A 25,692-nucleotide genomic window follows, 5' to 3' on the forward strand; every position below is an offset into this window, starting at 1 on the left:
CCTCCTTAAGATTGCCGAATATTTTGGGCCGGATTTTAATCCATAGCATACTTATTTACATCCAATTAATGCCAATTAATGCTCATTGTATCTTAGGTAGGACTGGGCATTCGGGTAACCCGTTCGGATTCGGGTATTACCCATTCGGGTTCAGGTAAACGGGTTTAGAAAAGTAAAACCCATTGGATATTTTTAGATATATGGGTTCGGTTCGGTTTGGGTACTATCGGGTTCGGATCGGTTTGGGTTACAAATTTTAGAACCCGATTAGTATCCGAACTACCGGGTACCCAAAAAAATATAATTAAAATTAATAAATTTAGTTAAATTTTGACTTATGTGACAAATTATTTTAGATATTTTGATTATTTTTGATATTTAGGTATAAAACTAAATGAAATATTCAAAATTATAATCATAATTTTGGAGTAATCGCATTATAATATGTTCGGGTTTAATGGGTACCCAAACGGGTACCGGGTATTACCCGTCTCTAACCCGAACCCACGAGTATTAGAAAATAGAACCCAATAGGCTTTTATAGGCAAACCCGTACCCAACTCGAACCCGGTTTTTCGGGTCGGGTTCCGGGTTGGGTATTCGGGTATGGTTTTTATGCCTAGGCCTAATCTTAGGAAAGATCTAATTTGCATGCCGAATTTTTAGGACCGAGTTTGACAAAAAGAATTGATAACGCAAATTATGTAATTACATACTCTTAATCACATCCCTATAATATAACAACTAATTCAAGATGAATACATCTTAGGAAATATCTAATATACGTTTAATAAACGATTACATATTTGGTAAGATCTTATTAGCTTTAAATGTACACTATTAATCCAATAATATCAACTGAGAATCATAATAAGAATATGTCAGATCATTCATTCCTAAATCATAACTAACAAATCGTAAAATGTATATTCTCAACTTGCGAATCAAGAGTTTCTACAAAACTGTACCTACAACCGTTAATAGTATATATATATCAATAAAATAATAGACTCGTGGTGTACCACGGGTAAAACCTAATTTATTTTAATTTTTGTTACTAATTAGTAGGTATCCGTCACAAATATTTGTTACGGATTATTCGCGTAACAAATTTTGAAGCTATATCATCCAAACTTTGTAGTGTCAAGCTTATAGAAGGACATAGTCATGGTAAAAAAAGCAAAGTAGAAAACAAACTGAAAACTAAGCATATTGTTGGTATGTTGATGTTGTGTTCTAGAATTGTCTAAAAAATTTCCGGAATGGTTTTCGGATGAGACAAAAAAAAAATTAGGCGCAAACTTGTCAAATCTTTGTCTCTAGCTATTCGTTTATTTCTTGTCTAGGCGAGCTGTTAAAAGAAGAATAAAACTTAATACTGTGCTTACAACAAATTTAACACATTTGACGTAAAAAAAAAAAAATTTAGTTTTGAATGTTACTAAGATAATTTTTGTGTATTTTAAAATCATACATAGTTGAAGTTTATGCTTTGCTAATAATCAGATTCATATTTTTCTATAATTAGTTTGTTAAAGATTCATAAATTTTGTTGATGTAGTTTCAATCGTTCTCCGAAATTTTCTTATAAAAACAATGTAATTCTTTTCTGTCAAATTGCTAGCTTAGGTATCTTTACTCATTTTAATCAATGTAGCGGAATTCCATGACAAGAGAAAGAATAAACTTATCAAATAATTGTACTGGCTAGATTCGTTTCTTTCATATTTTCGATGCATTTTTATATAGATAGTGACATAGTGTTATTGGGGTACAAGAGAATGGTGCATGAACTGAGACATCATATAGTGATACGTCTTCCATGTAGAAAAAAAAAAGATTGTCGTATTTCGAAGTAAAAATAATAACGAGACGGAGATCACAAGAAAGAAATGAGAAGATAAAGTTAGGGGTAACCCATTCAACTGACTCCATTAAACAATGAAATGAATTATGTGACCCAATCAAGAGTGGTGTTAATTAATTTGTTGCTTGAGTGCATTGACTATCGAAAGTCCTTTGCATATTAATTTTACATCAAAAAATTATTGGTTTTTTACCAAAAGTACAGCGAATACCGTTATTTACTTATTTTATATCGTTTTGAACTATTGTTTACTGTTTTCTCTACACAACGTTATAAAATAGCGATAAAAAAGCGATTCAAAAAGGCTAAGCGATGTATTTTTTTTGGATGTTATGCACTAATTTTAAGTGAGAAAATGTAATAATTATGTAAACAAAGCTTCTATCATAGAGTAGGATTCTGCTAATTTGGACAATAAAAACCTAAAAATGATCGATAGAAGCAAAATATAGGATAACGTGTGCCCATGGCATTTAACTCTCTCTGATAAAAGAGCTTGCTAGCATTTCTTTTGGAATCAACCAACCACTTGAACTAAGTCATCGTAATAAGTGAAAATTAATTTGTAGTAGGTATTACTATTAATTTGTAATAGGTATGAACCCCTATTTTTTAAATCCCGGTCTAGCACACTGATTACGCCATGTAAAATTGTTAGGCCCACTTTCTCCGCCTCGATTAATGACTAATCTCCGCCTAGCATCGATTATCCGATTATATTGTATAATCCGATTAATTCCCATATAATTTTATATATACCGATTATTTTTAGAGTCAAATATAAATCAAATATATATATTTTTGTTATTTAGACATTTAAATTAAGAGTTTATGATGTTTCACAATAACTAATGTATAAACTTTTAACTAAAATCATAATTTTTTTCTTAATATTACATTTTTATGTTTTTACCGTAATTTTAGGGACAATACTATAGCTTTATATTTTATTTGATATTTTTCTTATCACATAAACATAATTATACATATATTTAGTACTATATATTTTTAGATTACTATTAATTTAATAAAATAACCCAAAAACTAGTCCCCGACTAATTCTTGTTTAATCTTCGATTTTCTCGCTAGGCGCTAGGCCCACCACGACCGCCCGACTAGCGTCTAGCGATTTCTAAAACAGGGGTATGAACCAACCAAACATACCTAATTATTGTTTGTAAAGAAGTCAGTTACAACACGATTATCATAGAACAATCTATTGTTCACAAAAGCCTCTTCATGAAGCAAATTTGAGAAGGCCAGGTCAGGTTATACTCCAATATAATATTAGATCAACCATTTCCCTGGTTTGGTACGTCAGGCCGTGTTCATATGTAATGTAGCTAATGATAAACTTCACAGTTTTTATTTCTTGAAAAAAAAAGGCAAGCGTAAGATAGAAAAACAAAGAAAAAAACAAATCTGCACTTGTGAGATCTTGGTCCTCTTTCCACCTCCGGACCTTGTTATTGGTGCGATTTATCCATTCTCTCCTCTGTTTGAACTTGTCGTCAGTGAGATATGCCTCTTGTCAGGGCATCTTTCTACTTGGTTGACGCTCGCTCTACTCCTCAGAGGTGATGGTAGTCTCGGCGTTTCACTACCTCCTGCTAAAGCCACCACCAAATCTGCAGGTAGTCGAGGTCTAATCTTGGTGAAAAGCCAAAGACCTTGCCCTACATTCATATCCACCTCCCTTACATTCTCTTTTGCCTCAGTAGCGATACCCGAAGAACTCTATTGGGGGTTGTGGATACAGATTTGCCTCGTCGCACCCGTCCCAAGCCGAAGATCTCTGGATCTAAACTACTTCGAGTTTAAATTCCTCAGATCTGAATGTCAACCTACTGGGTTTTCCTCTCTCCAATTTCAAACAGGAGATTACGTTTGGCGAGCTTTCAGATATAGTCCGCAGCGGTTAAGAGATGTATCACCGGAAGACACTGTTTTCCCGTTGTCCCTCAATATCTTTCAGCTTAGCTGTCGAGGCTGTCTTTCTTTCACCTCCGTTCCAATCCCTACGATTGAGATCCTTTCGGAGTTGTTATTTGCTTTGCTCCCCCTCCCGGTCTCCTTGACCGGAGAACTTCTTTTTTCCGGCAGCCATCGCCGAACTTCTCTATGGGAAGACGTAGGTCAAGCTCCGTTGCAAAGAAAAATCTCAATATGGGCTTGGTCCATTAGTGTTTCATCATGGATCATTCTCGGCCCATTAAGCCCAACAAAATTAAAAAAATTGATTGTTTTAGTACTCCCCGAACATGTTTCAATTGCCATAATTTGGATTGGTGTTATAATCAATTTTTCTCCTCATTCCACTATGAGAGACCCATATTATTAATTTCATCCTTGTTGGAGAGAATTTTCTCACCAGTAATCAATTTATATGATATTCCGGTTATCGTTAACCGAGTAAGCATGAATAGTCATGTATTCTGGTTACATTTTGAAGTCAAGATGGATGAGGATGCTTGATTGTGCTTTATCTATCTTTGCTATAAGGTCTTTAGATCGGTCGATTTGGGTTTGGTCCATCTTTGTTTCATCTTGGACCTCTCATGAGCCATTATGTTTTATGGTTTTTAAGCCAATATGGTCCAATAACAATACTTCAATTTCCTCATTTAATGAGAGTAATTTCACAAAAATTTCCTCTTATAAGGAGAGATTTTTTTCAAGAAATGGTTGTTGTTGGTGGCTCTCTTGTCCTTCTTTCATCTCCACTCTTTTGATTATTCTGTTTCTTCTTAATCTCCGCTCTTTGCTATCCACTTGGTATAGATCTTTCAACATGGTGTGGCAAACTGTATCCTGGACCCTTTCTCCGACTTTTGGGAAGTCATTTCCTTCCTATATGATGTCTCCCTTTTTAGGGAGCTAATGATTTGTCATTAGTATGAGTTAGGTTTTTAAAAACCCGTCGGAATTTTTGCATACCATTGTGGCAATTTGTCATTTTGCGACCGACGATTTGTTTTTGGACAGCCTTTCGCCATCTCATGTGGACTATCGGCTTTGTGGTTTACCCTATCTATGTGGCTTGTATGCCCTTCTATCTTCTTAGTATTAACGTATGTTGTTGTACTTTATGTTGTATCTTTATTGTCATGTTGGGATGAAGTGGTTCACTAGGAATCTTTTAATATCTGTTTTGATATATTCCCATATTTAAGTGTGTTGACCGTTGTAAAGACTCATCCTAAAAGTGAGCTCTTGTCACTAGTTTAATGAAATAGGGTTTGTTTGAAAAAAAAAAAAACAATGAAGCTTGATTTGAAAGCTAGTGTCTTGTACATGAAAAAGATCCGTGTCTTTTAATAGAGTAATGCTTGGGATATGGGCGTGTGGATTGGGGAGTGGTCCATATATACCATATTGCCTAAGCTTTTGAAAATTTCTAGTGGCAACTTACTTATCTATTATTATCATACACTGAACTTGAATTGCATGGGACTCATAAATATTTGGGCATGGGATTTAACGAGTATGCATATGTAAAGTTCAACCGTGCTACATATTCGATTAAAATAGTTTTTTATTTATTTATTTAACGTAGTATAGTTGTCACAAGGAGATATATAACATAGTCCAATTAATTATTTCTTTTTGAAATATAATTAGCATTTTAAGTTCTATTACTTAAGGATACTTGTGTTGAACAGCTTTTGTTTCTATGAAAGCGAAACAAAACTTAACAAATAATTAACACTATATTGCAAGAAAATTCAAAGTAATTGTTAGTTTTAAAGATAATAATTTAATCAAGAGTTACTAGGGGACATTATATTATGGGGTTGTAAAAAAATTAAAGATAGGTCTTAAATTATTTAGGGTTCTCCAATGGTGATTCTAAATCTAAACTCAAAAATATTAAAATTAAATCAAAATGCCCAACAAAAAAATAGAATTGGTTCTAAATGTAGAGGTTTTGGAATCAAATCTAAGGTTTGGAATCAAAATTTTAGTTCTATATTTTTTTCAATTATAAAATAAATAAAATCTTCAAATTTGGAACCATGGTTGGAGATGGTGTATAAGAACTTTATAGCCACAACAAATTCTACTATACACCAGATTTACACAGCATTAATTAATCCAACACAATTCGTAAAGATCGTCTATGATCTTATAACATACAAATGGAAGCATACAATCCTTAGAGAACTCTTACATTTTCTACCATAAAACTCTCTATATGTAGCAAGATTCATTTCGAGCAATATTGGTAAGAGTACATTATCTACCGAACATAAGCAATGTTCTCAAGATGATTCAGACTGCCTCCAAACCTAAAACGGTGCAGGTTGACGAATAATAATGTGGTGTCGAGAGAGATCCAACCATAGTCCAGCTAATGTTTTTTTGTTAGTAGTACCATAACAAGCTCCTACCCTAGTCACGAGCTTTCACCCACCTGCTTCTATCACCACCACCAACTTAAAACAAAATCAATGATGACGTTGAAGCGCGTGACATCACGTGCCGACATCGTGTCAGTAAATGCCGCTATACCTATGGATTAGGAATTTTTAGGATTACTCTCGTCTCCTCTACCTCTATCTTACTAACTGCCAGCTGTACACACTTCCCCATATCTCTTTCAAAAATACTTAAAAAAGTAATGTTCTGTCTTAAAAACTATTATCCAGCCTGTCCGAAAGATTTTTTAAGTCTCCTCAACGTCTCTCAGAAGTTTCACATTTTTCTCTTTAACTGCCCCAACACGCGCTTTACCCAAAAAACAGCTTGCATAGAGGGTGTTTACGTCATTTTAGCTTATGGTTCTGATCTGTAACTAAGCTGTATATTCCACGCATTGTTATCGATACGGTCAATTTTGATTCCTCTTTTATCACACATTGGCTGTATGTAACTAGGAACATTGCTTAATCTGACACAATTAGTCCTTTACTAATTTTTCAACAGTGTATTATTATAAATACTTAACAGTTTTTTATTAATCCAACTAGATTCAATTTGTTACTATTATTTACTGATTAAATAAAAAAAAACATCACCTGTGTACAGCTTTTAACCACAAGAATCCTATGTCTCCATTCTAGGCTCCAAGAGTCTTATCCAAAATCCAAATGAAATCATATGTACCAACATATTTGCATGAGACTTGTAATTATCACATTATAGAAAATGTGTAATTTGTATTATGTAATGACAAAATAACCATTCGATAATTAAAAAAATTCGAATTTTGACATAAACCAAAAAAGTTGTATGTAATGAAAAAAGTGTAGGACTATGGTTCATTCCTTAGCTGTCAACAGTACAATGGTCCATTAACTCTTTTTATCTTTTTCCTATTTTCTCTGCAACTTCTCTTTCTCTTTCGCTTTAAAGCATATCTTAATATCCTTCTCTCTCTCTTTTTTCCACCTTTATTATTTACTTCATATTCAAAATCTAACCTTCCTATTAAATAATCTACTCAGAGAGTCATATATATAGCCCCCATCACACTCTCTATTTCTCACAAACCAATCTACACATCCAAATCCACTATTTCACAATATCCTCTCTTCTCTCTCATTTCAAAATGTATTCGTTAGTGTTTAAACTCTTTCTATTTTTGTCTCTTCTCCAAATCTGTGTCTCTGCTAGGAATCTAGCATCAGAAGAACCAAACCAGTTTAAACTATTAAAGTATCACAAAGGAGCTCTTCTCTCCGGCAAGATCTCCGTTAACCTAATCTGGTACGGCAAATTCAAACCTTCCCAACGAGCAATCATCTCCGACTTCATCACCTCTCTCACACACACTTCTCCAACGTCCAAAACTCTCCACCAACCATCCGTAGCCACGTGGTGGAAGACTACAGAAAAATACTACAAGCTCGCCGCGTCTGCTAAAAGCTCATCTCCTTCTCTCACTCTCACTCTCGGGAAACAAATCCTAGACAAGTCTTGCTCACTTGGTAAATCTTTAACCGATGGAGACATACGTAAGCTTGCTTCAAAAGGTGACCAACGCAACGCAGTCAACGTCGTTTTGACTTCAGCTGACGTGACGGTACAAGGATTCGGTATGAGTCGATGTGGTACTCATGGACACGCACGTGGTTTAGGTAAACGTGGCTCCAAGTTTGCTTACATTTGGGTTGGTAACTCCGAGACACAATGTCCAGGGCAATGTGCGTGGCCATTCCACGCGCCCGTGTATGGACCACAGAGTCCACCACTTGTGGCACCAAACAATGACGTGGGACTCGATGGTATGGTTATTAACTTAGCTAGTCTTTTAGCTGGAACCGCAACGAACCCTTTTGGTAATGGTTATTACCAAGGTCCACAAAATGCACCGCTTGAAGCTGCGTCTGCTTGTCCTGGCGTATATGGTAAAGGTGCTTATCCTGGTTACGCTGGAGATTTGCTTGTGGATACTACAACGGGAGGTAGTTTTAATGCGTATGGTGCAAACGGCAGGAAGTTTTTGCTTCCTGCTTTGTATGATCCCACGTCGTCGACTTGCTCCACTATGGTCTGAGAATTAAAAGGATCCAATGTTTGGTCTTTTGGTAGTAGAAAATAATATTCTAGTGTAATTCTTTTTTATTTATTTTTTTGGTTACAAATTCTAGTGTAATTCAATTTATTCATTAATATCATTATCATTTTTCCCTTATTGCTCGTATATATTTTGATCTTTTATCCTTTAATTAGTTTAAAGATCATTTCCCAATATTATTGATTCAAGATGGCCTTGTCGCTTGGACGATTATTTAAATGGAATATTCTTAGACAATTTGGCTAAACCGTTTATTTTTGTCTAAGTTTCAGACAAAAAGCCATCCAACTTGTTAGACAAAAACAAAACAATGTAATAAAATAAATTAACAAATTATTAAGTGACAGATAATTGGATCGTAAGAAGCCAAAGCCAAAAACACTATATGGAATTTATGGACTTTAATCACTATGTGGATTATTTTAATACAAATTATAAGGTCTTTTTTTTTTTTTTTTTCTCACTGAAATATTATATATATTGATTGTTCATAATGGTTGAGAGCAGTAAACTTACAAAAAACGGATCAAAGACAATCAATCAGCAAAACACATAACTAAAAGAGAAGACTAAAGCCTAGCCATATCCTCTAAAAAGAGCTCTTGTAACCATATAGGGTAACTCGTTGCTAAGTACGATTGGCGACGATCCTCTGACACTCTTAGCCAGTGGCCGAGCTAGACCAAAAGTTGAGAGGGGTCAAAAGATTTTTTTTTTCTTTCTAATAAGATAAAAATGTGATATTTATAAGGTCAAAATAAAATTTTATTTTTTTAGGGTAAAAATACAAATTTTTTGAAAGATCAAAGTATAAATTTTATTTTAATAGTATCAAAATACAAAATTTGTGAGAGTCATTTTGTTATTTATAAGTAAAAATATACCAGAATTTTTTTAATAGGGTCAGCTGACCCCACTCCCACTTTACTCGCTCCGCCCCTGCTCTTAGCTATAAGGTGAGCTCCAAGATTTGAGTTTCTGTCTTCCAACACCAGATTCCAATCTAAAAAATCTTCCAAACTTGCTCCCAGTAGAAAGGACTGCAACTTGAAAGAAAGCCATGCTTTTAGCCTAAAGACAACTCCAATAAGCTCTTTATCCTCTCAAGCAAAGATGATTTTTAGCATGCTTTCAATGGACCAAATCCAAGCTTGAATCTTTGCATACTGTTTTGAAAACATATCACCAAACGATATTCTACTATGCAATAAAATCGTGTCTGCATCATTCCGCAGGACCCAAGCAGCTCTACTGCTGTTTGATGTGTTATCCCAAGAAGATGCAAGATTGCATTTCAACCAGCTGAGAGGAGGGGGAGACCAATTCTTTTGTGCTTTGGACGAGCCCTGACTTACATGCTCAACCGATCCCTCTTTCATAGATTGAGCCGTAATCCATTCCTGCACATTTTCTCTGATTTTGTTGATCATGTCAGGAGGACTACAACTTTTCCTTCAATGCAAAACAGATTCCTATTTTTTCAGATTTGCCATAAAATCCAAGGGAAAGCTTTCCGGATTTCAACATGTACTTTGCTGTTTTTGCCTACCAAATACCAAAAGCACATAGTACAGATTTTGATAGAAGGATCGAGAATCAAACCCATTTTCTGAACAAGGAAAGTTGAATAAAGCCCAAACAAATTATAAGGTCCAATTCTTAAGTTTTCATTTGGTATATTGGTAAAAATTAAAAATAATCGTGCTATTTTTCTTGAGTTTAAAGGTCCATTTCACATATTAAGAAATAACAGTACAGTTGTCTTTAGTAATGTACACAATTCGTTTGACGTTAATTTTACAGAAATATGTATAAATAATAATATTTTTTATTCATTTAACCACAATCTTGGCCAAAGATGGAACCTAGAAAATGCAAAACTTATTAAATTTATTAAAAAAGGCATAGTGGTTGATGGATACTTAAAAATTATTTTCGGTGGATTTGCCCAACTTCAACTAGAGTAGGTCGCGTGATGGTCATGTGATCGGCCGGTGAACGGTAGGGACGGTTTGGTAACGTACGCGCTTTTGGTCTCTTGACGAATGTTTTAAAGTTGATCGTATCAAAAATCTTTGATGTCCCACCACCACTCATTTGTTCCTTCGTATATGTAAAACGTAGTATCGTTCCCTGCCATCACGATACACCTATACATGCTTTGACTTTGTTAAATCAATGATTTGGTGGGTCAAGGCAATGATAAGTGACAAATATCAGTGTTGATTTTTTTTTGGGTATCATATCACTGTTGATTTGAAACAGTAATTGTAGTCTTATAGTTAGTGTTGGGCAAATAAACCGAACCGAATGGACCAAACTGAAATTTCGGTTCCGGTTCGGATATGGTTAGTGGACAATAACCGATTGGATAGTGTTTCAATTATTTATGGATATAAGTTATTAACCGAACCGATATCCATTCGGTTATCCTAATCAAACCAAACTCATATTAAAATTATGTTTTAGCCAAGAATCGAACTTGAGTCCCCTGCAAACTTGAGCGTGCGAAGAGGCCACTGCACCACGTCGAAGTTTTGATATTTTAATACGTTTTAATTTTGATAAGATAATAAAAATTAAACTAAAAAACCAAACCAATATCATATATATTTAGACCAAAAGACCAAAATATTTTGAATAAATCAAATATCTAGAAGTTTTTAGATATATTTGTTAAATTATAATCAAATTTTATTTAAATAATTTTAAAAATATATATATTACACTGTTTCGGGTATCCGGAACCGACCCAAAAATAACCGAAACTGAACCAAAATAGTAAATTAACCGAATGGATCCTAAACCTCTATATCCAAACTACCCGGAACCGAATGGATATATCCGGAACCGAACCGAATACCCGAACGCCCAGGACTACTTATAGTAAATGGAACATTGTTTACGCGTTTTTCTTTAGTTTTTTTTTGGGTTCAACATACGACTATACGAGCAATTATCTAGGCAAGAGTTGTGCATGTCAGAGATTTACAAATCAAAACCTAACCATCTAAAAACGAAAACGAAGTCTACATTAAGAAGGAACACGATACAATTAAATAGAGGAAATTATTATCGCATAATCAAAAGTATCTTTAACCACCTTTAACCACTCACGACAATCTATAGCAAATTAGCCATCCACTTGAGCCAATGAGTCAATTAAAGCATTTTGAGCTCTATAGCAGGAGGTGGAGACGAGGAGAACTTCAAGACTAGTAGATGGGTCTGAATAAATTTGTTTCTTTGTGTTATTGTTCGATTACTCTCATGTTCCTATACTCTTGGCCAGTTGATCTCGATTTCAATAAGGTCGATAGTATGTGTACCATTATTCTGGTCTTTTTGTATTAAAAAATCCAAATTCTTTAAACGGTTAGTTCGTGTATAAAAGATATTGTCACAATTTAGGCACACCTTTAGCCAAATAAACCGTTTCTAAAATATTTTCAGTAATATTATGTAAACATAAGGAAATTTTAAAACATTAAAAATTGTTCACAGGAACAGATTACCAATATATAGTTATAAAATATCATATATATATATATATATTGTTGATGATAAAATATCATTAAGTTACATATACATTTTTTGTTTAAACTACACTTTAAATATCAAAATTATAGACTTTAGTTTGTTTAGATGATATTGGAAATTTCTCCCTTTTTATGTTCTACTAGATGAGAGAACAAGATAGATTGTTGTGGTTTAGTTTTTTTTAGCATTCCTCGCGCGCACTGCACGAGTTATCTTTTGGCGATACGAACAATTGCATTTTCACTGTCAATATTAGGTCGTTTATTGAGTAGTCAAAAACGAAAGCACAAACTATGGTGATCAATATCATATGAATGAAAATTTGGATTAACCACCACACATGATTAAATCTTTTTTTATCTGGCACTGTAGCAGTAAAAAAAACTGTAGTAAATTTAGCCAATTCCCAAGTCTCGTAATCTATTCTACCTCTTAAAAACCAAATACAAAATGACCAGTTTCTTCTTATTTTATAGTAAAATTACATTTAACAACACACATACTGGTCTTAGATACATAAAATAAAAATTTAGAAACAACGAGCCTGTTCGTTTTTGAGTCGTGCGACTGAATTTTTTTTTTTAAAGCTTGGTTGTGTCGTACAGATCAGTAAATTGGAGAAGAAGATACAATAATACAGATATGCAAATTTTTGGTAACAATAATTTGATTTGGGTTTACAGATCTTTAAACTAAAAAAGTCAGCAACAGTCGCTACTTCAAAATAAAAGGTTGGGTTGTATCGCCGTTTCATTTAGTGACTCCAAATTTCTTTGATTCTTGTCGCAGCGACAAAGATTTTGGAGAATAGAAAAGAGATGAAGAAAAGACGGAGAATATGTGAAGGTAATTGTTTGATCGCTTGCTGCTGCCGCAGCGACAGTCTCCCGAACAGGCCCAACACCACTCAAAGACAAAATCTTTAAGGTTCACCATAGTGAGAATGAACTTGTAATCCTGTGTATAGTTAGCAGATAGAGTCATAGAAAAGGTTTGCAGAGAAAGAAAACAACACAACAATGTAAACTTAAGAGAGAATTTTGATTTTTCTTGTTTGTTATCGAATGAGAATGAATATAATCACTTGCAAACTATAATTATAAGAACTAATTAAACATCTTTCTCTATATAGTCAAGACTCTTGCCATATAAGGATTTGTTTTTCTCGAACCTGCTACACCATACTACAAAAAGAAATATAGGAATAATTAAAGAAAACATTAAGCAAAACATAGTAGACAATTCTCATAATGAAGAAACTAACTTGTAAACTAGTTTGAACAAAATAAATAAACCATTACTAATGCATTAACATAGTATAGCTAAGCTACAAAAAATAACCAGTTACAACCAATATAAATTCATTCATGCGTGGATATAGACTCTTAAGAAGCCTAAAAAGCCACAAGTTGTACCCATCAGCTATTTGGAAAAATAAACATACTAATCAGTTCCAGTTAGACAATTTCGAGATGATGTTAAGATTGTCTTGACATCTGTACAAGATAATTTTCTTTCTTTAGGAAGTTCAGTCCTCTGTATCTTCACAATTCTAATATATATTCGAAAGCCAAGTCTCGTTGGTGATTTCTTCAAAAGAGTACTCTCTGAATATGCTTGATCTTCCGGTTTACCTTTCTCTGTAGTTGACCTTCATCTTCCACATCTTCGTTCACTAAAAAAAAAAAATATAGGCCCCGATTGGTAACCACTATTATTTGTGGCTGTAGAGACTTTGACTGTAAAATTTTTGCTGTATAGAATTTGGCTGCAGAGACTTTGGCTGTAGATACTTTATCTGTTAAAATCTAATTGTTAAAAAAAAAACTTTAAAAGCTATGACTGTAATTTTATCAATAACAAAATTGTAAAAAAATACAAATGTGATAATAAAAATAATAAATTTGTGAAGAGAAGTGGATGTCAAAAGAAAGAGAAAAAATGCTGATAATTAATCTATAAAAAAGGTTTGTGTAAAAATATATATCAATTTATATAGAGTTTTTAATTATGAGGAGGAAGAAAAAAAAAGTTTTTTAATCTTGATGGTTTTACAGCGTCATTTTGAAGTTTTAAAAAAAGAAGAGAAATAAAGAAGGAAAAAATATAAATGGCTGTAGAAACTTTAAAAAATAAAAAAGTCATTAAACCTTGATTGGCAAATAAAATGTTTTTAAGACTTCAAAATCATTTAAAGTCTTAAAAGCCTTCACCAATCGGGACCCTAGTAGGATCTGAGAGATATTATTGTAACGGCCCGTCCGTCACCTTTCAGTGGGCTCAATGTCCAATCTCAGTCCATGGACCCACCTTTCTTAATGGGCCTCACGTCCTCTCACTAGATCCGTGCGCGCATCCATATTCGACGGTCGGTTTGCTACGTCCACGAGATTTTAAAGACTTGTTATCATCCCTACAAATCACCACATGATCTTTCCCTGTGTTTTTGTCCTCACTCGCACAGTTCCGACAGTCACTTTCCGGAAGGTCACCCATCCTGAGACTACTCCAGCATAAGCATGCTTAATTGTGGAGTTCTCTCGGGATCTTTGACCGAAATGGTAACTGCATTTTGGTGACATAGATGGTCAAATCAATTCTTTTAAACCTCTCCGCAAGTCTCTGAAACCGGGATGTCACAATTCACCCCCACTAATAGATTGCAACATCCTCGATGCATACCAAGACCGTCATCACCAACGGTGTGAGCCCACTGGACTTCACACTCGTCTAGGTTCGGCTCTGATACCACTTGTAACGCCCCGACCGCCACCTTTCAGTGGCCCCATGTCCAATCCCAGTCCATGGGCCCCCCTTCCTTAATGGGCCTCACGTCCTGTCACTAGTCCCGTGAGCTCATCCATATCCGACGGTCGGTTTGCTACGTCCGGGAGATTTTAAAGATTTGTTACCATCCCTACAAATCACCACATGATCTTTCCCTGTGTTTTGTCCTCACTCGCACAGTTCCGACAGTCACTTTTCGGAAGGTCACCCATCCTGAGACTACTCCAGCATAAACACGCTTAACGGTGGAGTTCTCTCGGGACTTTTGACCGAAAAGATAAGTGCATTTTGGTGACAAAGGTAGCCAGATCAATTCTTTTAAACTTCCTCTGAAACCGGGATGTCACAATTATAAAGGTACTACAAAAATCAAAGCAAGAGAAGGCGAAAAGAGTCGAAATAGCAGTTACTACGAAAATCAAGCAAGGGACGACGAAGAAGTCAAGCAACATAAAAAATTCAAGATGATTGGTTAATTTTTGTCAAGGACATGTGGCATTGTCTCTATTACTGATGTGTGATGTGGTAGAAGGAAGAAGAAAGTTGGCCAACTTGGATTAATCAAACAACATAAAGAATTCAAGATAATTGGTTAATTGTAGTCATAGACATGTGATACTGTTTCCCTTACTATGTGTGATGTAACATAAAAATAAAGAGAGTTGGCCAACTTTGGTAGTATACTAAACTACAAACATTAGAAAACAACCTAATTAACTTGCATGATTAATGCATGTCTCGCCTGTAGCAATCACATAATTTTATATTCATTATATAGATTAATAATATTAATAATAAATTAATTGTAAATATAAATTACTAAAAGATATTTGTAGATAGATATATTAAACAATTAATAAATCCATATAAAATCACATTTTAAAATGTTAAATATCATGATTTTGTTGGGTTAATGAGCCGGCCCGTTCTAGCCCAATAAGGATAAATGTTTTATTAACCCTTTTACTCTCTCTCACCTGTGTTACGTCTCTGTAAATACTCCGAAAATGGAACCTCCAAAGTCCGAAAAGACGCCGGAGAAATCAACCTCCGAAGCTCCAGTCACCGTTTCCTCCGCCTTTCCTCCTTCCGGATGCTGTACTAACTGCGGCGGACCAACGATTTCCGAACCACCACCACTAGCTTCATTCCCGGAGATGTCACCACCACCGAACTACCGCCCGATCCGAGCTCCAGCCATCAATCTCCCACACAACTCTCAGGCGATCATTCTCTCCCCCGTTCCTCACGCCGAACAAGTCGCCGTCGTAACTCCGCCGTATCAATTCGAGACTCCGATCAAAAGAATCCACTCCCCCGACGATATCCGCCGATTTCAGGAATCTGCTTCTTGTAAGAACTTCCTAGGGTTCGTTGTTTCGTTATCGGAATCGATCCGTGGGCAAAAGATCTCAGATCCTTGTCATATCTCACCAACCGTAGCCGCCATAGTTTCAATCCTCGAAACCTTGTTACAATGGATCGACGAGATTCCTCCTGCTCAACAATCAGCTCGATACGGCAACGTTTCGTTCAGGTCATGGCACGAACGGCTCGGTGAGAGAGGTGAAACGCTTATTCTTGAGTTTCTCCCTGAGGAATTCAAAGGATCTAGGATTGAGATTGTTCCTTACTTCTTGGATAGCTTTGGGAACTCGAGTAGGATCGATTACGGAACCGGACACGAGACTAATTTCGCGGCGTGGTTGTATTGTTTAGCTAGGATGGGGATTGTGAAGGAAGAGGATTACCATGGTTTGGTTGCTAGGGTTTTTGTTAAGTATTTGGAATTGATGAGGAAACTGCAAATGGTTTACTGCTTAGAACCAGCTGGATCTCATGGAGTTTGGGGACTTGATGATTACCATTTCTTGCCTTTCATATTTGGGAGTTCTCAGTTGATTGATCACAAGTATATGAAACCGAAGTCGATTCATAACGATGACATTTTGGAGAATTTCTCTAGTGAATACATGTACTTGTCTTGTATTGCCTTTGTGAAGAAGGTGAAGAAAGGTTTGTTCGCTGAGCATTCGCCGTTGTTGGATGATATAAGCGGTGTACCGAACTGGAAGAAAGTGAATAGCGGTTTGCTTAAGATGTATAAGGTCGAAGTGCTCGAGAAAGTTCCTATTATGCAGCATTTCCTCTTTGGCTGGCTCATCAAATGGTATGATTCATCTTCTTTTTTCCTTTTGTCTCATTTTTAGCTGATATAGAAACCTTTGGTTGTGTAATGGTTTGTATTGGATTATCTATCCTGAGAGGAATATTTAGAATGACTATTCATGTTGGTGATCTTAACCTGTGATGATTTATGATATTGAGAATTCATAGATGGCTTACCAAATTCAGAACAGATGATACTTTAGTGGAATCATGGTCTTCTGGGTGATCAATGGGTCTACTGGGAAGTCATAGCTTCTCGGTTGTTTTTGTATGAATTTTGCTGATCTTGTAAGGTAGAGAAATGTTTTAAGTTTGCAGATCGAGGTTACATTACCTGCGGATGGATTTTCTAGTATGTGGTTTCGCATGTGTGATCATTAATTGGATACTTGTAGAGAATTATTTGCTAAAAACTTATGTGAACGTATTTTGGTACATCTGCACATTATTGTTTGCATCGCCATTCTCTACCTAATGTCATTGTGAAAAAAAAGTGACAGCTTCTTTTTAACCTTTTTAGCTAAACATCTCTTGTTGAGTTCTACACAGCTGGATGTTTATTTTGCACCCTTGAATGGCATATGTTTTAAAACATCTTCGTGGAATCTAATTGTGTAGAAAATGGTGTTCGCAGGGAAGAGTGATTTACTTTAGTGACATACATGGAAGCAAGGACAGCGATCTTCTCGTCCTTGAGGTGGCTTAACATAAAGTAGAGACGCTTTTGCTTTTTACATGTAATCCGATACGCATGGTTTATATTTTGGTTGTCTATCATGCCATCTTCTGCTTGTATTCTCTGCGTTTTAGACGTCACATTGTCTTTTTGATGATTCTTTTCTACCTCTTATGCTTTGAAAGTATCTAATAGAGTTCAGAACCAGATCAAGAGAAAACGACAATCGAAACAATGAGGCTAAAACTTTCCTGCTTGTGATCTCACACGAGACTCTTATTTAAGAAGAAGAAAAAACTAGAAACGATAATTTTAATCACCAATATCACTCAATGTGAGTGACTATGTTAATGATTCATCAGGACAATGCATATGATCAGCATGTACCTAATGGGTAATTCACCCATCAGAAATTATTGAGGTTTTCTGTTTTGGATTGTGAAATGGATGATGATAAGCTCATAAGAGTATATGAGAGGCAAAAGTGAAGACGTGCAAGTGAGAATGCACATGAGAAGGAAGCTTGAGTGAAGAAGAAGATATCTTTAAGTCGTAACAAACTTTAGAGAGTATAAATAGTGAGTAGAGTCTATTGTAAAGCGGCATCCTGCGTGATCATTTGTGTTGTTAGAGCGTATGGCTCTGTTCTTGGTGATGAGATTGGAGAACTGTAACTCCAAGCTTATCAAATAGGGTTTGAGATTGTATTGTGGATTGAGAAGAGATAAGAGAGAAGAGTTCTTACCTTCAAACTTATCAAATGGTGCGTTTGTGTGCTCGGATCGACTCTAACGCCATAGATCCCGTTGCAATTCCAGTTTTCACAGGTGCGAGATCTGATTTGCGTCCTTGCCTTGATTGGATGGAGCATTGTTTTGTGTTGGGAGATTACACAGGTTTTGAGAGATTACACTTTGCACATGGCTTCATCGAAGGCGACGCAGACGAGTTTGTTCGTGGTGTTGAATCAGTGATGCTTTACCGGAGTTGGCATGCGATGAAGGAATCACTGTTAAGCGCGTTTGGTACCGATGATGATCCAGAGCGAATCAGCTTGGTCTTGGAGCGAGAACGACGATGGGAGAAACTCCAACAATCGTTTATGGCGAAGCGATCGTCTCAACAACGATCTTCTGAGAAAATCCAACCAATTTCAGTGGAGCAAGCTCGTTGTCATCTGTAAATTCCTGAAGAATCATTGAATCAAGTCGGTGAAATCGTCGTTGAGAGGGAGCAAGATTTGTATTTTGAATCGATTGGTTCAGAACTAGAATCGGTTCTGAAATCGCAACCGTAAGCCTTATCGCAATCGCAGGCCGTATCGCAATCACTGGACGTGTATCGCGATGTCAACGCAAACGCAACATTGCCAAAACCGCAAGTATGCATTTCTGATGATTCTGAGCTTGTGAGGGATGAAGTGACTTTGGTGTTGGACAATCACAAGTATGTGGTTATGAACAAGAAATTGGAGTAGGAATCAATTCAAAAGAACATCAAGATTAGTGATGTTAATATGGGCTATATGCCCGCGGGCCTAAACGGGTCTAGTATAAAAATTTAAGCCCGTTACCCATTTATTTACACTATAAGATTAAACAAGGCTTTAATGGGTTGACCCGTTTAAACCCGCGGGTGTAACGGGCTTAATCAAAATTAAACGGGTAGCCCGTTAAAAAAATTATGACTTTGTTTTACCAAAACACTGTCGTTTTATGATTAGGGTTTTTAGAACAAATCTTCTCCAAATCTCGCTGCTGGTGGCTGGAGAAGAAAAAAGGAGAATTTTAACGCCACCTCCGTCATCACCTCCGACGAATATTTCGTCATCACCTCCGTCATCACCTCCATCATCACCTCCGTCATCACCTCCGTCATCACCTCCGTCACCACCTCCGTCACAGATTCCACAGATTCAGAGGTCTCTCCCTAATCTCTAATCCCTCAATTCGATTTGATTTGTGGGTTTTGGTGTGGTCTTGTTCTGTGTTGTTGTATGATTCATTTGGCTTTGTGGGTTTTGTCAGAGAAGTACCCTACATATGAAATTGAACATTTGTACTTAACATTTGATTGATTGATCCGGTTCTTAGTAAAGATTTGAGTTGTTGTGTTTATGGGAATTAACTTAGCTTCTCAAGCCATTTGACAATGCATGTAGAGGTTATAAATGTTGTTTATAGCTTGATATTGTGTTGAACTTTCTGATTCTTTATTGTTGCACAAGCTTGTTTGATCTAGTAGATTAGTCCGTCCAATAGTAAATCACCAATTTCGTTTTTATTTGATTAGTTTGTGGTTCTTTGTGGTCTCGATAGTTGCAAGTCAGAGATGATTCTAATGTTGTTGTTATGTAATCAGGTGTTACGCTCGTCTTCACCCAAGGGCAGTGAACTGCAGGAAGAAGAAGTGTGGTCACAGAAACCAGGTTTGATTTTGTTGCTTGCTTATCTTTTGGTATCGTTGTTTTGTTTACCCTATGATATGTTTATCTGAACAAATTTTTGTTGTTGATGTCTTTTTGTAGTTGAGGCCTAAGAAGAAGATCAAGTAGAGAGACACATATCAAGTATCTCATCTCTTGCTTTGCTTGCTTCTTTTTGTTATCTTCTCTTTGATTGGGTTTGTTTTCTTTTTGTTTCGGTGATGTTAAAAGATAATATCAGTATAAGGATTTGGTTTTCTATCTACTCTGAATCGGTTATGAGATATTCATGCTTAATTCCAGATTACTCTCTATCCGTTTTGAACTTTTGAATTCGTAGTTTTACTGTGTTTTCAATTGTTTATCTCTGTATTATCTACATATGCATTGGCTACTTGGCTTGATTAAGAGAATCTATCTTGTTATATTGGTAAACAATGTAAGTTGAGCATGTCTTGGTGATTTTGATCTTGGAAATTAAAATTTGAAAACCTAGAATGTATTTGTATGATAATCTGAACATTAATCAGGTTTAGCTTTCATCTCCCTCTATTAGATAACTATGATTACATTATGCTCCATAAAGCTAATTGGTTTGATTGATCCGGTTCTTTAGCTCATTGACAACAAAAATCTGAGGTGGTTATTTAGCTCATTGGTTCATATTCATAGGCTTATTCATGTTCCATGCATTGAACATTTGATTGATTGATCCGGTTCTTAGTAAAGATTTGAGTTGTATAATCATCTTTCTCATATATCATTGTTTCTGAAATTTGCATTGCTTAACATCATAAACATGTAATTCAGGTGTTTGAAGCTGAGCATGTTACTACGGGAAACATTAGACTTTACTTTGGTACCAGCACTCTTGCTCTGGTAATCAATCTCTCTCTGTTTTTTAAGAGTTCATCATCGAGTCTTTTGTTTTCCAGTTTGTTTGTTTGGTGAGTAGATACAGAATGTTTGAGTTGCTTTGCATATATATCAGCATCTGAGTCTCATTTTTATAAGCATTTCACATATCTCTCCTCTTTTATTAATTTTGCAGAATGGACTTAGAAACTGAACATTTGATAGCAAGGCTTAATGCTCAAAGTGATTATATGGATATGAATGAAGAAGATTGTGATATAGATGTAGAAATTGATGGGAATGAGGAGGAAGAGACAGAAATGCTCCACGGAACAGATCAAAGTGAAACTCAATCAACAACTCAAGCAACTCAAAATGCTCCACGGAAGAGAAAGTTAACTTCAAAGGTGTGGAAAGATATTGTGTCAGTTGGGGTGGAAGATGATGGCAAAGAAAGAGGCAAATGCATCCACTGTGGAACCAAGTTGGTGATCAATACTAAAACACATGGGACTAAGAGCTTGATTCGTCATTTGGAGAAGTGTCCAAAGAAACCAAAGAATGAAGATAGGCCTCCATATGATCATCAGATTAACCGTGAGATGACAAGTGAGATCATAATTTACCATGATTTGCCATTTCGCTATCTTGAGTATGAGAAACTTAGAGCAAGAGACAAGTATCTCAATCCCGAGTGTCAACCAATTTGTAGACAGACTGCTGCAGCGGATGTGTATAGGAAGTATGAGATGGAAAAGGTCAAGCTGAAAGAAGTACTTGCAAACCAGCGTGCGCGTGTCTGTTTCACTTCAGACTTATGGACAGCTCAAGGTAAAGTTATGAGTTATATTTGTTTGACAGCCCACTACATTGATGAAAACTGGCACTTGAATAGGAAGATTTTGCAATTCTGTGAACTTAAATCTCCTCACACTGGTGAAGAAATCTCTAACAAGATTCTGGAATGTTTGAAAGAATGGGGATTGGAGAAAAATGTATTTTCTATTACCTTAGATAATGCAACAAACAACAATAGTATGCTGAACATTCTCAAGGGTCAACTTCAAATGATTAGTGATAGTGGTTTATTATGTGATGAAAAATTTATGCATGTTAGATGTTGTGCCCATATTCTTAATCTGATAGTGAAGAAAGGTTTAGATCTAGCAAAAGATGTTCTACACAACATCAGAGAGAGTGTGATATATGTTAAAGCATCTTCAAAGAGGAGAGACGCTTTTGCTGCATGTGTTGAGAGAGTAAAGATTAAGAGTGGAGCAGGGTTATCACAGGATGTTCCTACCAGATGGAACTCCACATATGAGATGCTTGTAAGAGCTTTGAAGTTTAAGGAAGCATTTGTCAGCTTGAAGTGGTTTGACAGCAACTACAACTTTGCCTTCTGATGATGAATGGAATCGTGGAGAGAAAATCTGTGAGTTGTTGAAGCCGTTTAGTGATATCACGACACACTTTTAAGGTTCTAAGTATCCTACTTCTAATGTCTATTTTACACAAGTGTGGAGAATTGAACTGTTGCTGAGGAAATTTGCATCTTGTGATGATGAAGATGTGGCAAAACTGGCTCAGGATATGCAGATTATGTTTACCAAGTATTGGGAGGATTATAGTCTTATTTTGGCAATGGGAGCTGTTTTAGACCCAAGAATGAAACTGCAAATGCTTGAAGTAGCTTATGAAAGAGTTGATCCAACTACTTCTGCATCGAAAATCAAAAAGCTTAAAGACAATTTGGAGATGCTCTATGAAGATTATAAGGCTAAGTCTAGGACTTGTTCTTCAAGTATTTCTGTAACTCCAAATCCGCATGATTGGGTCAATGAATCTCCATTTGATGATGATTATGACAATGTAAGAATGTTGCTTTTGTTGTTTATGTTGCTTGTGTTGCTTGTGTTGCTTTTTTGTAGGATCTTTTTGAGCTTGAAAAAAGCATCAGAGTTGGAGTAGGCAAGACAAAGACACATCTGGATATCTATTTAGAAGAGCCAAGATTGGAGAGAAAGTCTTTTCCAAAATTGGATGTTTTGTCCTTTTGGAAGGACAACCAGCATCGACTTGGGGAATTAGCCTCTTTGGCTTGTGAAATACTAAGCATTCCCATCACCACAGTAGCATCTGAATCAGCCTTTAGTATTGGATCTCTAGTCATAACTCCTTACAGAAACTGTTTGCTTCCAAAGAACGTTCAAGCTTTGCTCTGTACCCGTAATTGGTTACGTGGTTTTGCAGATTATGAAGGTAACTAAACTCTTAACTTTTACATAATACTATTTTCCTTAATAAGTGAACTTTAACTTTTACATAAAACTATTTTCCATAAAACTCTTAACTTTAACAGGTAACATAGAGAACAACTATGACATTGGCACAACAACATGTACTTCAGAAGAATGTTCAAGATCAAGAGATTCTATCATGCATTGAATATGTTGCTTCTGGTGTGGTCTTGTTCTGTTTTGTTTTGGCTTCGTCATTGAATTGGTTTGTTTGGTACTAGTGGGTTTTGTTCTGTTTTGTTGTATCATACAAGTATGAATTCGTATTTCGTTTCTTTGATATATAATGTTTTCGTTTCTGTTTTCGTTTGTTGTTCTCTGATTACAATCTCTAGTAAAAAAGTAATCTTAAGTAAAAAATCAAAAAAAATTCCATCTAAACGGGTCTAAACGGGCCAGATAAATGGGCAGGGTCTAAACGGGTACAAGGTCTAAACGGGCAGGGTATAAACGGGTAGAGTATAAACGGGTCCAAAACGGGCAGGGCATAAATGGGCAGGGTCTAAATGGGCAGGGTAGCCCCATTTTAACATCCCTAATCAAGATGATTAATGTTGAAGGAGAGGTTGAGATGTTTTAGATTTTGGCTGGTATTGCTAAAACTGGTTCTGCATTCTGACTGTTCTATAAAATGTCTTCAAAGAAAGGATGAGTACATTCAAAGAGAAAGAAGGTGATAGGTTTGAAATCATGGATGCTTAAGTAAAAGAGGAAGCATATACTGCTTGTTAGATTTGGAGATTATACTGCAAGACAACAGGAAACAGAGAGTCAATTGTTACTATGGAGCCAATTGTCATAGATGTTTGCAGTAGCAATTGTCTATATTTTTACACTATAAATATGAATGTATTGTTTCATATTGCTGTACGCACTTCTTCTATATACAATAAAAGATCGAACATAAAACTCTTTCTCTATTAGCTTCTTGTATACATCTTTTGCTTATTTTTAGATTACTCATATATATTTATGATACAACATTATTAAATTAAAAAATTAATTCATTTTTTCCTTGCAGATATTTTGGCCTGTTCATTTCCCTATCGCTGGCGACAAAAACCGGTGATAGCGACCAAATATCGTTCATTTGCCTGTTGCTGGTTTAGCGACCAGTCGCAGCGACATGATTCAGCGACCAACGACTCAATTTTTAATCGCTGCTTTTTTTAGCGATTGATTTTAAAAAGATGGCGAACGAAACCAACAATTACTAAAATGTCTTCGTCTTTTTTTTTAAAATAACAAAAAAAACCCTAATATCGATCTATCTCTTTATCATCTCCATCGATCTCTCTTCTCATCTCATCTCTCTTCTCTCATCTTCCCATCGAGCCATAGAACTTCAAACCTCCATCTCATCTCCATCGATCCATATACGCATCGATCCATAGAAATTCTCTCATCTCCATCGATCTGTAGAAATTCAACCTCCATCTCCATCGATTTCTCCATCTCCATCGATCCGTAGAAACTACATTAAGGTAATCCTCAAACTTATGGTTCTAGTATGAGTTGGGTTTTTGGGTTTAGAGTAGTGGGGTTTCTGGATTTTTATTGTTTTTTTTGTTTGGTTTGAACTCTTAGCAAACCCCCAAAGTTCTTTGCTCATTTTGTATGATTTTAATGGGTTTAGTTTAAAATTGGTATTTTTGTTATTTACAGCTTGTGGTTCTCGATTTCAGAAGAGTGAAGTCACTTCCAGAATCAATTATTCACAAGGTACGTAATTGGTTTATGATTAGACTTGTATTGTTGTTAAATATGAGCTACACAAGCTTCTCATATGTTCAATCTTCTCACAAGCTACACAACCCACTAGGCTTGTATTGTTGTTCTCTTTGTTCTAAGTTTGTCAGTATAATTTGGCTGATTTGTGATCTCAAATCTATATATCTTCTGTTAAGAGTGAATGGTTTTACTTTTGTTTATAAGGTTCGTTTCTGAATCATGGTAGTGGATAAAAAGGTTACTCCTTATTTGTGTTGATTTGGTTCTACACTGATTTCATCAGGCCATTGTGTTGATGATGGATATTGGTCTTTGTGAGATTGTATCAGGCTGTATTGTTCCTTAGTTCGTTTGTCTTATTAAGCCTCATTTGATAGCTTGGCTTACGCACATTTAGGATGTGTTTCATCATATCTACATTTACGCACATTTGTTAATCATTCTTATTGTGTTTATGCAGCCTGTGATTTGATCTGTTGCTGTATTCCAAGGCTGTCAAGATGAACAATGATGATGTAAGTTATATATATTTTTTTTCTGTTTTTATAGAAATGTAAGTTTGAATTTGGTTGATTTTGATTGAATATAGAGTTGGTCGTATGAGGAATGTCGGTACTTTCTTCAACTTTATACTACTGAGAAAAGAATGGGGAACACAACAAAGACAAGATTGAATCAGATTGGAAAGGATTCTGTCACAAAGAAGTTTGAAGAAAAATTCCAAAAGAAATATCCATGGATTATTGTTACTGGAGCAGAGGGATGAAGCGCCCAACAAGGAGAAACAAGTGTAGATTCTAGAGTGGATGCAGAAAATGGTGA

The 25,692-nt window shown here is 35.7% G+C and overlaps 3 protein-coding genes across 4 annotated transcripts; all 3 read left to right on the forward strand.

Annotated features, from left to right (window-relative positions):
* Positions 1-7,254: 7,254 nt before the first annotated feature.
* Positions 7,255-8,504, forward strand: LOC104707209 (protein EXORDIUM). The gene has a single exon (XM_087463253.1). It carries the CDS (start codon positions 7,419-7,421, stop codon positions 8,364-8,366), a length of 948 nt encoding a protein of 315 aa, XP_087319379.1. The 5' UTR covers positions 7,255-7,418; the 3' UTR covers positions 8,367-8,504.
* A 7,084-nt stretch (positions 8,505-15,588) lies between these two features.
* On the forward strand, positions 15,589-17,766 carry LOC104707210 (uncharacterized). Of its 2 annotated transcripts, XM_087462695.1 has the most exons (2): positions 15,589-16,884; positions 17,518-17,766. In XM_087462695.1, the coding sequence occupies exons 1-2, from the start codon at positions 15,722-15,724 to the stop codon at positions 17,525-17,527; spliced, it is 1,173 nt and encodes a 390-aa protein (XP_087318821.1). In that variant the 5' UTR covers positions 15,589-15,721; the 3' UTR covers positions 17,528-17,766. The 2 variants fall into 2 exon arrangements, with proteins under 2 accessions (XP_087318821.1, XP_087318820.1); XM_087462694.1 differs by lacking the exon at positions 17,518-17,766 and having other exon boundaries at positions 15,683-17,064.
* A 4,257-nt stretch (positions 17,767-22,023) lies between these two features.
* Positions 22,024-23,256, forward strand: LOC147940110 (zinc finger BED domain-containing protein DAYSLEEPER-like). Its single transcript, XM_087463255.1, has 2 exons — positions 22,024-22,711; positions 22,771-23,256. Exons 1-2 carry the CDS (start codon positions 22,433-22,435, stop codon positions 23,107-23,109), a joined length of 618 nt encoding a protein of 205 aa, XP_087319381.1. The 5' UTR covers positions 22,024-22,432; the 3' UTR covers positions 23,110-23,256.
* The last annotated feature ends 2,436 nt before the right edge of the window (positions 23,257-25,692 follow it).

This window comes from Camelina sativa, chromosome 8 (genome assembly GCF_030686135.1).
Source record: "Camelina sativa cultivar CO46 ecotype springtype chromosome 8, ASM3068613v1".
NCBI classification, from domain to species: domain Eukaryota; kingdom Viridiplantae; phylum Streptophyta; class Magnoliopsida; order Brassicales; family Brassicaceae; genus Camelina; species Camelina sativa.

What these genes read in the sequence shown, in the direction of transcription:
- LOC104707209 (XM_087463253.1), top strand. Translation starts at nt 7,419, where the DNA reads ATGTATTCGTTAGTGTTTAAACTCTTTCTATTTTTGTCTCTTCTCCAA.
- LOC104707210 (XM_087462694.1), top strand. Translation starts at nt 15,722, where the DNA reads ATGGAACCTCCAAAGTCCGAAAAGACGCCGGAGAAATCAACCTCCGAA.
- LOC147940110 (XM_087463255.1), top strand. Translation starts at nt 22,433, where the DNA reads ATGCAGATTATGTTTACCAAGTATTGGGAGGATTATAGTCTTATTTTG. An exon ending in TTGATGATGATTATGACAAT is followed by an intron (nt 22,712 to 22,770) that starts GTAAGAATGTTG and finishes GCTTTTTTGTAG; the next exon opens with GATCTTTTTGAGCTTGAAAA.